At 39.0% G+C, this 14,441-nt stretch overlaps 1 protein-coding gene across 2 annotated transcripts in view; it reads left to right on the top strand.

The window, feature by feature from the left end:
• Positions 1-14,441, top strand: part of SRBD1 (S1 RNA binding domain 1) — a 150,360-nt gene that overhangs the window by 16,538 nt on the left and 119,381 nt on the right. For both annotated transcript variants that reach the window (XM_081941366.1, XM_081941367.1), the window contains exons 10-11: positions 11,613-11,716; positions 13,091-13,198. In XM_081941366.1, the coding sequence (XP_081797492.1) occupies positions 11,613-11,716; positions 13,091-13,198 (212 nt within the window). The remainder of the gene's footprint in view (positions 1-11,612; positions 11,717-13,090; positions 13,199-14,441) is intronic.

Genomic DNA, 14,441 nt, shown 5'->3' with positions numbered 1-14,441 from the left:
GTAGTCTGGGGTCCCCCTCTTCCCCCGAAGAATGGCAGATTCACGGATCTGACATAGTCACTCTCCGGCAGTCCAGCCTACTTCAAAGAGTTGCTGTCTTACGGAGAAAAGGAGCGGGGGAGTGAGTACTGTACCTGTAAACTTGCGGTCCTGAATGAAAGGCCAGATATAAATACAGTAGATAAAATAAACAATCTAGTTCTTGAACTATTTTCCTGTTGCCTAGGCAGTCTTGTGCATGGAAAAGAAAACATGTTTTGTTTCAAACCTAAAGCAAGAAAATTGTGGCTTAGAAGTTTCCCTATATTCTTCTGGATCTATCCCAGCTGGTCAAACCAATATTTGGTACATTTGGATTCTTCCAGATTTTAACTGTAACAAATTGTGGACAAGTCTTAAGGAGTGAGTAGAGATGAGTTGGTGTGCCTTGCCTCTCTCTTCTCCTTGCCAACCTGCTCTTTGTTCCTGCTAATGCCCTCCTTTCCTGCTTCTTCGGCCTCCATGCATCATTTTTGAAGTCAAGCCTGATATGTGCATGGAGAAGACTGGATGGAAGTAAAGTAAAGTACCTTGTTTGGGGGGAGGGGTAAGCCAGTGGCTATGCCCCGTGGGTTTCAGGTCATGGTAATACAATAAACCGTGATTTGTTTTTATTGTATTTTATAGAATAAGCCATAGAGGCTCAGTAAGCTATACAAACCACAATGACTGGGATCTCATGTGATAGTAATGTAAATATGAATGGAGGGAAACTCTTCGGGAGTACTTTATTGTGCTCTCCTCAGATTGGCCATGTTCCCGTTGCTCTAGGTAGAGAGAGATCCCCCTTATTTAGTTATTTACTGCCTTTTTTCTCTTACACTGTAGTGCAGCCCAGCCCTAGGTGCCAGAGATGTAGCTCTTTGACAGGAATCAGAAGTAAATGGCAAAAAGTAAAAGTAAAGTTCTGGCAATCAGGGTCTGGAACAGCCAATGCCAACCAAGAGGCTCTTGTGGCTTCACAATGAAGGGATAAATTGAATCTGTCATTCAAAGAATTTCCAAACTCACTGCCTCCTGTCAGCTGAGTTCCTAAATGAGGGATGTAAATGGAAGGGATTGACTTCCAAGAATCACTGTGGGAGGGAATTGGGCTTTGGGTAGAAGAAGGGCGGATAGAGTGAAGTTCTGCTTTCTTACCCAAGTACATCTTTCTGCAATCTGAATGAATGGTTTAAAGCAAGCTCCTCCAGAAGAAGTGAACCATTACTCTTATCTTTACAGATAGACAAAAGGCTGCGCTCTCTAATCTCTAGTCCTTGTTATAGCTATGGTAAATAAGCTCCTTGCAAAAATACTGCCTTGCTATTCTTACAGCACTATGGTAGAGATTTTTTTAAAAATAGAAGTAGGTTATCATCAAAATGTCTTCAGAAAAATATGGGGACTTTGCTGCTGAATTTTAGTTTGAATTCCTATTGTACATATATGTATGACAATATAGTGTGCATATCTTGTATCTTATTGAGAAGGTGTAGTATCAGAGATACAGTAATCATACCTCCATTTTTCACCTCTAAAATGATCATATATATGTTTCTTTGTTGAGATTTGTGACTGAAGGAATATAAATTATCCAATCCAAGCCCAAATTGTAAACTTCATTGGATTTTTCAAATTTGCTGTTTAGTCTTTCTCAGCCCCTACATGAGTTGCTCCTAAGATCAACCTGTGCTGTCTAAGGATTTTGGAAATTGACTTATTTTTCAGTAAGTCACTTGACCATTTTGAAACATATCTAGCCTATGGACATCAAACAATGAAGGAGAAAGTGCAGCTGTGGTCTAAAAGGGGTAGATTTTCCTGTTAAGAGTTGTGGCCATTAGCCAGGTGAAAAAGAGTTGCATTAGGCCTTTTCAAAAAGGGAAAGTGTTTTCTCCAGAGATAAAAGTGAGCTTGTACCTTTTATTCTAAGATAATGGCTGAGGAAGATGGAAACATTGTAGATTTCCCCTTGGGACTGACAAGAGTTCAAAATGTTTTCTTTGCTCTTTCTGCCCATGTTTAATCCCATACAAAGTTCACAATTGTTTCACTCTTTTCTACATGGGACCATATGGAATCATATTATTTGGTCTTGCCTCCCTTCAAGGTTTCATGGAACACCAATAGGAAGGGGGCTACATGGATTTTAGAGGGGACCTCATTCCAAAGAAAGGTACCATAACAAGGCAGGCATGCTTCTTGGTAAATAACACTGTTTAATGAAAGAAACCCAGAACATACCAACTCTGCCAACATGTCCTGACTGGGCAAAGGCCATAGGAGATAGGCAGTCTTTCAAATAACCTGCTTTTATGCCATATAGGGCTCTCAGGAATATAAGAGTCAGCAGCAATCAGTATGTTCACTGCCTTGAGTTCACCAAATATATTTTTAAAAAGGTTAATAGTAATAATAATAATAACAACAACAAAAACACTTTGAATCACACCTGGAAACATACTGGCAGCTCATAGAGTAGAAGTGTCTTGTGGGCATATTGAGGGATGCCCATCACTGTACATGTACTGTATTCTGTACAGGTTGAAGGCTTCTGAAATGTTTTCCAGGGCAGTCCCATGTAGAACAGATTGTTGTTGTTTTTTTGAAAAAAAATTATTGGTTTTTACAAATTTTTTAAAGGAAAAGGGGTAAAAAAAGGTATAAAATTTTTTGACAGCTACATCATGCGGGAGGTGGTAATCCCCCCAAATCTCGCAACTTTTACAAAGAAAAATAGGAAAACATCAACATTTGAATAAACATTGGCAGCTTTTGATTTTACATTAAATCATCAGTATATTCAATCATTTTTTGTATCACTTCCAACAATTACATTATAACAACAATTGCAATAATGTTTCAGCTCATTTTTGTGACCTGAGTCTTCTCAGTGTTGGATCCTCCCCCCTGTCTGCTGGCAGAGCCTCGGCCCCTCCCTCCTTCATATCTTGTGTACTGTCCCCTGTTTCGGCTAGGAGGGCATTGTGTTTTTTAATGAAAGCCTCCGCCTCCACAACTGTATTAATTCTAATTCTGCTGCCCTCCCAGAAAATCAGCATACCTTCTGGCGATAACCATCTAAACCAGATTCCTTTATTATATAATTTCTTTGCTAAAGAGGAATATTTCTTCCTCTTATCTCTTACTTTCTTCGGAATCTGTTTAGGAATGGTTATTTCTTTGTCTTTATATTTTAGTGGTTCCCCCCTTTGAGCTCCTAGGACCTCATCTCTTGTGGTCTTTCTAAGAAATTTAACATGGATTTCCCTTGGAACATTGTGTGTTCTAGCGTATGCTGAGTTGATCCTATAAATCAGGTCAATATCCCTCCACAGCTGTTGTTTATCTCTTTTAATGTATTCTGCTAAGATTGTAGTCATAATCTCCTTAAGATCTTCATTCTTCGTTTCTGGCAGGTTTTGGAATCTAAGGAAAAAAGACATCCTTTCAAATTCCATCTTTATCATATAGTTTTCAAATTCTATATTCTCCTTCTGAATTGTCTTAACCTCCTCCCTCATCCCAGCCACGCCCTCCTCCAGTACACCTATTCTCTGTTTATTTTGTGTAGCTTGTTGTTGCGCTTCTCTGAGCTGGTCATTTAGATCTGTCAGTTGTTTTTTCAATTCATCCTGTCCCTTTAAAAGAGTTTGAAGCATTTGGTAAACAGATAAATCTTTGGATTCTCTTCGGGAGCTTTAGGTTGTAGAAATGACACCAGTTGTGTCTGTTGGGTGATCGGGCTGGACGCAGAGGATGTCGGGGCCGAGGATGCCTTACCAGGCAGTAATTTTTTAGGGCCCATTATGAAACTCAGAGATAGCTATAAGTCTGTGCAGAGAAATGGCGTCTGTGGAAAAGCACAATCGGGAGAGATCGCAATGCAGGCAAGCCCAGAAGAGAATGTTAGTCTTCCTGTGCAGCACCAAGCCAAATAATTGAATCAAGTATTCCAAATCCAAGAGAAATACGTGGTAGGAGAGGCTCCTGGAGGTCTCTGGGGTGTAAAATAGTACAAAGCCAGAAAATCTTTCAAGAGAGGAATCTCATTCGTAAAGGCAAGGAAGAAGGAGGAAGTTGGCCGTCTTGGCTCAGCCTTCACAGGAGGTCAGAAAGCAAAAGTCAAAAGTTCCCATAAATAGTTTAAAGGAATCAACTCAGCTATCCTTTCTCTCGCAATTGTACTAAAAAGTCATTCTCCCATTGCTTAAAGGAAGTGAAAGTAAGTTTTTAACTCTCTCTCTCTCCTCCGAGAGAGAGAGATATTACGAATGCCACTTTTCCAAGGGGGGGTGGAACCCCCTCTCCAATCTTAACTCTTCCAGAGATTGAAACAAAGCTTTAAAAAGACTGCTGTTCATCAATTGGATAGATTAGCAAGAGATTTGGGGAGACTTCCCACCTCACCGCACTTCAACTGTAGCCTTCAATTAGTTGTTTCCTTCCAGGCTCCGCTCGGCGAAGACGCGCGGTGACATGACAGCGCCGCTGCGCACCCCCCACGCTTCCCGGCTCCTGGGGCGAAGCTGGAGACCCCCCCTTGCGGCCGCCGCCAATCCAGGGGGTCCCAACAAGCCGCCCTGTGGCAGGGAGCCCCTACAAGGCCCCCTGTGCTCCCAGAGGAAGCCCACCGAAAAGACGAGTAGCGGACGCGCCCATCCGTCGCCTTCGGGGACTGGAAGTCATCTCATAGAACAGATTGTTGAACCTTGAGGTGATTGATTAAAGGGCCTCCCAATCTAGGAAGACGTGCAACTGATACACCTGATGGAGCTGTGCAAAAGCTTCTTTGTGCATAATGCCATCAGCTCATCAAGACAGAACATCAAAAGCCTGTTAACCAACCTGAAATAGAAAGGTATAATTGGTACCATCAGCATGTGGACAATACCAAATCCCAGATTGGCATATGACCTCACCTGGCAGCTTATTGTAAATGTTAAATATGAAAGGAGAGAGCATTGAACCTTGCAGCATCTCACATAAGGGTTTGATGCGCATCTCTCCTTCACACCTGCCAATGCCAACTGGTACTAGCCATTGAAAAAGGATTGGAGCCACATAAAAAGCCATAGAAGAAACATTGGAGCCAGTACTGAAGGCTACTGAGAGATAAAAGAACACTAGGACGGATGCCCTACCTCTATTCTGGATCCATCAAAGTCATCAACAAGTACAACCAAGGCTATCTCAGTACCCATATCCATTTGATTTGGGTCTAATAATCTATTCCAAGATTCCTTACAACTGCAGACTGCAGACTGTCTTCTTAACAACATTCTCCCAAAAGGGAAGGTTAGAGAAAAGTCAATAGTTGTCTAACATAGTTGTCTAAAATCTAAAACAGGAGAGGGTGCACTTCTGCTTTCTTCAAGACCAAAGGCACCACCCTTTCTCTCAGTGAAGCCAACACTATAGTCACCAATGTATTTAATCTCAACTGCCTTTGAAAAACCAGTGCACAAAGTAATAATATCTAACCAATAATGAATTACAGATAGACAGCCGCTGTGACACATGTATCCAGGATCTGTCACATTTATTGTAGCTCCAGCATATAAACGATGAGAGTGAACCTTTTATAAATGTTCTCAATGAATGTTCCAAAGACTACAGAATATTTTTTTCTTGCTGAACTAGTTGGTTTTAAGTCATACAAAACAGATATATTATTCTTTAAAACTGAAACCAAGTTAATAGAAGATAGACCAAATCTGTATTTCACATGTTATTGTTGCATGTTGTTCATATTTATTTTTGATGGTTTTTTTAAAAAAATCTAATAAAACATTGCTAATGTTACTTCAGTGGAGGCTTTCTCCAGCAGTCTTAATGTCTCTGAGATTTCAGAGGCTGGTGATGCCTATGAATTGCGTCTGATGATCTGTTTTGTCTTAAAATGCAACTTCGATGTCACTTGAGGGAGATATTTTAGTTTTCATCCCTTGTCACAATGGATAAACCTGGCAGCTCTTTGCTTGTGAATGTGCCTCCTCTTCCTCAAACTTGCCCTTTGTTTTGGCAGTCAGGGTACCTGATGTTAAAATATTTCACATGCAATTTTTATTGTTTGCTGTACTGTTCAGTGATATGTCAAGCCTCTTATGTCAACAAGCACCAGAAAAGCTGAAGAATATAATTTGGTGTGATGTCTTCAGGTCACTTTTAGACCATTGTGTTTAACATATGTGGCATGTCTGAGTTAGCTAGTGATTGAATTAATGTTCATGATGGACAGGGAATGCTTGCTTGTGACAGGCAGAGGCCTATAGCATCCATCAATGTGTGCAATGACATGGGGTATGTCAACTTTTAACAGCTTTTTAATGGTTTTTGCAAGTCTAATGTATTAAAAATGCATGGTTTTGTTAACATTTAGGCGCACATGGACAGCAAGTGTACATAGCAATCATCTGCTTTCTCTCTCTTGGCAGTTTAAATGCATGTTTGTTTTATTTAATGGAAATCTCCCATCAAGTGAATCAGAAAGTGAACATAGAGAGCAACCTTATACAATTTTACACATTCTAAATGTTTTGGACAGCAGTTCTCATTATCACTAGTCAGCGTGGCCATTGGGATGATGTTAGTTGTAGTGTGACATATCTGGAGGATACTGGTTAGGGAATACATGTAGAATAGTGGTTAGCTTGCTGAACAAGGTCTAGACAGACTTTTTCTCAGAGCAACTAGGCGGAGGTGTTCTTTGTGACAGTCACACTATCTCAGCTGGAACCAACAATTTATGATTGTTCTGAGGGAAAACGGGGAAAAAATCTTGACAGAATTAGTAAAAATAACTATTACATTTTAGTCTACGGAGATTCTCAGTCATATTACATGTTAGCAATTTCTTTGAACATGCAGTGTTGTAGAGGATACCAGGTACAAAATGTAAGAAAATTAATGATAAATTATCAACTGAATATCTGGAAAAGAATCAAAATATGTTTAAAGAAACACTGTACAGCTTTGGGGAATATGATTGATCTTGCTTGCTCAAGTATCCGTTCAAACATGAGATATGAGTATTTGAATATTAAGACTAGAAAACTATAAAAGGAAAATTTATATTGAAGTCAATGAATGCACAATTTAGAGATTTCTTTTTTTAATTGTGTGATTGAGAAAGATCTGCTGACCAGTAATATTGCAATGTTATAGAAATAATTATTTGAATATATGAATTCTATACTGAACTCACTTGGAATCCTTTGATACAATTTTTGCCTTTGTAACCTGGAATAGAATTTTGCTATTCTACTATTTAATTATTTAATTAATAATCTTTATATTTTATATTCTATATTATTTATAATCTCAAGATGACATGTCCCCAGAATTTAGCAGTGTCCTTAGCTGCTTAATTACATCTGATTATTCAGTACCTCAGTTAAAGGAGATACATACAAAGGAATGTGTCTGTTTGTTTAAATATTACTAATCTCTATCTTTCTCACATACTGAGTTAAATGCCAATAGTCTGCATAAAATCAGTCTAGTATTTAATTTTTACAATGTGATTTATCTCTATCTCAGACTGAAAGGAGATAGAGATAACAAAGTTTAATAAAACATTAATAAACATTATTAAATTACAATAATAAGTCATAATAAGGAGTCCCTGGTACTCTCTGAGCATGGGTGTTTGCTTGTAGATGTTTCATCATCCAACTATTACCTAATCAGATGACGAAACAACAAGTTCAGACAGGGCAAAGGAGTCCACAGTTCAACTTTGGACCTCATACATTTTCTTTTATTGAAATAAGTCATAATGCTTTATCTAATATAGATATGGCTCCCCAGCTAATCCCCCAAAGCCCTTGAAAGAGCCAGCTTTTTTATTAGCTTCCAGAAAGCTATATCCATTGGTGCCATCCTTTTCTCAGGAGTAGGTTGTTCCTTAAGAGAGAAACCCCTACAGCCCCCTCCTGCTGCAAAGGTGAGAACCCTCGGTAGATATTCCCAGGTATCTAAATAAGGTGGATAAAACTATCTGGAAAAAACAATCTCAGAGATACCAAGATCCTCAGTCATAGAGGTCTTTAAAAAGCAGCACTATAATTTGCACTCAGAAACAAGTTAATCAGTGACCTCCGGTTCCGGCGGCTGATGGCGACGGGCAAATCTTTGCTCGCTCCGGCTCCCCGGTGGGCTTCCCCACTCCTTAGGGGGCACAGGATGCCCCGTAGAGGCGTCCTGCCGGAGGGGCGGCACCGCGGGGGATCCCTAGATCGGCGGCGGCCGGCGGGAGATCCCCCGCATCGCCCAAGGCACCGGGGAGCAGATCGGAGGGCGCGTGGGCGTCTTCGCTGAGAGGCTGTGCGGAGAATGACCAAGCAGAAGGACGCGGCTGCGGTGCGGTGAGGCGCAGATCCCCCTCCATCCCCTTTACTGAGCTGAAGAATTTGCCAGCAGTTTAAAACTTTTTCTTTTGGCTGATTTGAGAGGCACTGCTGGAGGGAGGGGGATTTCCCCCCCCCTCGGACAGGCGGCTTGGAACAATTCTGCTCTCAGCCCCAGGGGAAGGAGGAGGGGGGAGAGCCAACCATTGACGCCACACCCTTTCTTAAAGTGATTTTTTTTGAACTTAACCCCATAATATATTGATGATCTGAGAACTTTGGGAACTTTGAACTCTGAAAATTTTGTTATGCCTCTAAACCCGAAGCTGATAGGGCAAGATGGCACACTTCCGTTGTCTTCGTGAACTGTGAAACCTGACTCTACCTTTAACAATTCAGCCTTCCGGTCTTTGTCTCCGTGCTACTCAGATAAATCTCTTGTGGATTGCTACTCTTTGAGCTCTCTGGAGTGAAAAATTTTGCTCTACTGCCAGGGTGATTAGAGAAACTCTCTTCTGCCTGGACCCTCTGCCTTCTGGACTCTTCTGGCTGCTCTGCCACTCTGACTGTCCATTCTCTACACTGACTGAACTCTTTATTCTATAAACAATGTCTCCTAAAAGACCACCCCCTGGAAAGCCTGGCTTTGCTACCTCTGCCCCGACATCAGCAACTTCCAGCCCTGGTACACAATCAACGATAACAGCCCTGATGCAACCTAAAAGTACAGAGATGGACTTCCAACAAATGTTTCAACAATTACTACAGGGACAAGAGGAAATCAAGAAACAGCTAAAAGAGATGAAAGAAGATATTAAAGAGAATCAAGCTCAAATTAATAAGAATTCACAGAGACTGGACCTCTTGGAGGGTGTGGCGGCTGAGATGAGGGAGGGGGTGGAGGGGGTGCAGAAGGGAAACAAAGAACTTGATACCCAACAGATGAAAATAGAGTTTGAGAGAATGTCCTTTTATCTTAGATTCCAAAATGTGGAAGCAGATGATGAAAACATAAGGGACATAATGACAAGTATTTTGGCTGAATACATCCATAAAGAAAAACAACAGATGGGGTGGGAGATAGACCTGGTTTATAGAGTGAATTCAGCTTATGCTAGAACACACAACATACCCAGGGAGATACACATTAAATTCCTTAGAAAAAGCACAAGAGATGAAATTCTGAGTGCACAAAGGGGGCAAGCCTTGACATACCAAGAAAGGGAAATAACCATTCTGAAGCAGATTCCCAAGAAAGTGAGGGAAAAAAGAAAAAATTATTCGCAATTAGCGAATAAATTATACCAGAAGGGGGTGTGGTTCAGATGGTTGATGCCTGAAGGTATGTTAATATTCTGGGAGGAGACAAGAATTAGAATCAATACACCCATAGAGGCACAGGCCTTTATGGAAAAAAACAAAACACACCTAGAAAAAACAGAAGATCCTATAACAGACATGCAGGACACGGGAGGGGCCGGAGCCCTGTCGGCGGGGGGAGATGGGGCAATACCAAGAAAGCTCAGATCACAAAAATGAATAAGAAAATCTTTTTGACATAAACTGACCGAAAGTACTAATGGAATTAATATGCTGACTATATACTACTATGTATTAATGATTTTTATCTAGATGTATACTATGAGTTTGGAGGGAGAGGGCGCCTACCGCACATTGCAACTGCCAAAATTTGTATACCTTTTCCACTACCTTTTTCCTTGTAAATTAAAAAAAAAAAAACCAATAAAACTTTGTTTAAAAAAAAAAAGAAACAGTTAATCAGTGTAGCTACTGCAACAATGCTATAATGTGGCAGTATCTTCCCTGTGACCACGTTGAGCCATTGAATTCTGGACCAACTGAAATCAACAAGAATAGCAATTACAACAATATAACTGGCAAGGGCAAAAGTGACTGTATCACAACATCCTAGTTCAGATAAATAACAGGTGCACCAGCTATGACTGATCATTACACTAATAGTTGCAATTTTGCCTGTTCTTTGGGCAGAAGATAAGAATCTAAAAAGATTGTGAGCCTGCTCTTCCTGGAAAAGCACAAATCCATTGAGGAGTAAAGTTGGTACAATCCTGGAATTGGTAGATTTTTGAATTAAAATCGTCATTCTATTTTGCTTGGGTTGAGTCTGTTTTGGCCACTCAAGATTCTGACAATCTCCAGACACTGAATGAGGACTTCTCATTAGGTTTGGGATGAGGTTAAACAGCACTTTGACACTTCAACACAAACCAACAAATGACTACTTCCAACAGCCTCCTGATGTTAACTGATAGAAGAAAAGTTCAAGCCCGGAGTCACCCCATAACAAGGTGCTTGTTGGTATTTCCTCTTAACTCCTGAAGAATTGCTAACTGCACTTTCCACTCAAAATGGTACCTCCAATCCCTAATCCTCACAAGGAGTCCAGAACAATACTATGGTTGATAGTATCAAAGGTTGCTTAGAATTCTAGGAGGAAATGTTCCTTGCTTCCCTCCAAGTTCCATCATAGGTCATCTATGAGAGTGACCAATACAGTTTCCATGCTGTGCCCAAAACCAGACTGCCACAGGTGTAAATGTTCCATATTTTTCAGAGGTATAATTGCCATTTCTTCCATAGTTACAGTCCCCTGAATGGAGAAGTTGGAGATTGGAGGACAATTATCTAGGTCCCTTGGATCAAGGATTAACAGCTGCAATTATGCCATGGATATATGTCCATATAAAGCCTGCAATCTAAGCATCACAGACTCTATTCCAAGAAAAATTGGATCCTGCCATTTATACATGTTATACAAATTCAGCTGTACAGTTAATCTTTATTTGTCAAAGTTTTATTTTGCAATTTTGTTGTGGGAGAAATGATAACTAAGGATATCATCTCTGAGTCCAAATGAATATTTTTCTTTAGTTTATCCTGTAATACAGATTTATAGGATTAGGAATTCAGAAATATTGATTGGCTGATACTTTTAATCTTTTATTTATTTATTTATTTATTTATTTATTCTTCGCATTTCTAAACCGCCCCCTCTCCCAAAAAGGGACTCGAGGCGGTGTACAGTCCATACAACAAATAACAGATAAAATACAAATATAAATATAACTATAAATATACGTATATATGTGGAGGAGGTTAAAATTAAGAGTACTGTACAGAAGAATAAATATGGGTCTATAAGTGTATATCTCTATCACTATATGTCATAAATTCTCTCTGTTTATTTTTGGGATTTAGATCCTGGCTATTAACCGAGGAGAGAATCTGAAAATCTTGAAAGTAAAGGTCAACGTTCCTGATGGAGTGAAGAATGAATTTTCTAGGTGGTGTGTAAATGAAAGGTTTGTGTAGGGATATAAATATATCCATGTCAATATTCTGTTGTTGTTCTCATTAATGAAGCATACTGAATGCATTTTTAAAAATTTCATCTGAATTTGAGTTTTTCAAAATGAGGATAGGCAATTGTATTTTGGCTATCTGCATGGTAGGAGTTCTGGCTTCCCAAATGGAATAGGGAGTTGTCCAGCATTAATTCTACCCTGTGTACACATAGTCCTCAACGTATGAGTATAATTGAGCCTGAAGTTACAGTTGTAACTTCTTGTGGTTGTAAAGCAAGGCATCATGTGATCAGACCCGATTTTTGGGAGGAGTCAATGAAGCAAATGCTGCAGTCATTAACTGAATGTAGAAGTTGTTAAGCGAATACATCAGTTATCCAATTTCCCCCAATGGGCTTTTTTTTTTGCCAGAAGCCAAAAGTAAACCAGAACCAGAAGTTGGCAAAAAACATCACATATTGCAATCATGTGACTGTGGGACACTCAAAGGGCTGTAAAAGTGGCACCCAAGATATAATCATGTGACTATGGGGTCAAGATGCACATTTTCTGTGTAAGATTTCCTATCTACTTGATTCTAGTATCAAATATTAAAGTGCCAAGAATTAGATACTTTTTGGGTGTCAAAAAGTGGATGTTCTGAAAACATTATTTCAGAATTTCAAATTATGAGGTTTCATTTTGTAAATACTGTTTAGTTGTCAACTCATTGATTTGTCTTTTTAAAGGAAAGAAGTTCCACTAATTACAGGGTTTTGAGTTATATGTTGCTTATTCTTTATTTATTAGCTCTTCTGCAAATATTTACATATCTTAGTTCGTGAATCATTGACATTTGTATGTGATACATCATTAACAGACAAATTATTTTCTTCATTCCCCAATTTACTATTTATGAATGTTTTTTGTTATTTAAGGTTGACTTTTGGGCCAATGAGAAATAAGTGTAAACCAGTTATTTTTCAAATGTAGTAAAAAAAATTCTAATGAATGCTTGAATTAGCAGAAATTAGAACTAAAACTCATGGCCACATTCATGTACTATCTCAATATCAAATGAGGAAGAAGAGTAGTATTAGGGCTGATAATGGAATGGGATAGGGACAGAGATAACAATAGGGATAAAAGAGACCCTCAATTATACCCATAGGGAGGTTGGTCAAGATCTGACCTGGAAACTGCTAGCTCACAAGGCTACCCATACTGGGTATTATAATGATTGACAGTTGTCATGGACATTATGTGGAAAAGCACTTCTTAAGTTCACTTAGTGGGTTTACCTATTTACCTATTGTTATTGATGTTTTTGACATGGCTTGATTTAAAAGATTACCAGAGTGACTACAGTTTAAAAAAAAACCTAATTTACAGATGGAGACCAAAGGCCTTTGCCAACCCTGAATTAATGGAACTACTGCGCTACTCAATAGAAGATTCATATAAGCGTCTTATTTATCCCCTGCTCTGCAGAGAATTCAGGTAAAGCAATATATCCTCATTATTAAAAGTAAAACTAAGTAAAAACTTAGTAGTCCTTAATAGTCAGACTACAAACCTAGCAAATCTAGCATTCTGTTTTTCAGAGGGGCTAAATCTTGTCTTCCAAAAATGATGTTCAGTGACATACTGCCTCTTGGCTATGAGCTTTGGATAACTTACACATACCAATTTCTCTAATTTTAAAATAATTGAAGCTGGATAGTTTTGACTGAAATGCACTGAAAGTGACAACCCCGTGTATTGCTGGTGGTCCATGCAACCATGCAAAGGTGTATTGTCTGTTTGACTTTAACTTAGGAGATCTTGAAATAGATGCTGAGAGATACCATACCAAAGTTCCATATGTCTGTTTAATCCAGATTTTGCTATAATACCGTATTCTCACCAATAGTAAATTGATATATGTTATACTTTCCCCAAGTTTATCCAGACACTCAAAGTTACATGTTAATGTTCACTAAAATCCATAGGATTTATTTCCAAGAAGGTTTGTAGGACTGAGATAGCAGAAGGTTTTTTGACGCATGTTGTTTTTCCAGGAACAGTTTCATACTTTGCTCTTCAGACACTAAGAATTGCAAGCATTAACAAGTTGAAGACATTTTTTTCTTGATAGTTCAAAGGGTAAAGGCGAACGTGGAAATGGAAAATGGGGAAATGGGAAATGTTGACAGTTTGTATATCCAAACTGCAATTTGCTTATGTTTTTAATGATCATGCCATACTGTGTATTTTTTTCACCTCCGCTATCATTGAGTAAGATTGTTCTAATGGTCTAATGGTCTTGATGCAGACTGCTGAGCTACTAAAATTATTTTCATTATATCCATTTTACAATCGCTATTTCAGTAGTGCTCTCCATGTCGATCTAATCCCATTTGTCATACTTCTTTTAAGAGAAGTGGGGAGACTAATTGCTCCTGCTATAAATATCTTTGTGTCTGTCATTTTTTATTCTTAGATTAACAATCTAATTGGCATAATATTGGGCTCAACTTTGCTATGTAATGACTACAGAGTAAGAAGCCATTCTGTTTTATCAGTGATAATATAATGGCTTCTTTTTACTAGCTGAAATTGCAATTTTTGATATTGTAGGAATAAATTGTGATTTCAGGTTCAAACATGTAAATTCAAAATACATTTATGGGCAGCGGTGTTTTTGTGAGTCCTTCTCCCAGATAAGTGGAAATTAAAATAAAGCTTCACTTGAGTCAAGTTC

Source organism: Natrix helvetica (assembly GCF_964273705.1).
Source record: "Natrix helvetica genome assembly, chromosome: 2".
Classification (NCBI taxonomy): domain Eukaryota; kingdom Metazoa; phylum Chordata; class Lepidosauria; order Squamata; family Natricidae; genus Natrix; species Natrix helvetica.
Note: the sequence above shows the minus strand (reverse complement) of the source record. Positions and strands in the feature narration are given on the sequence as shown.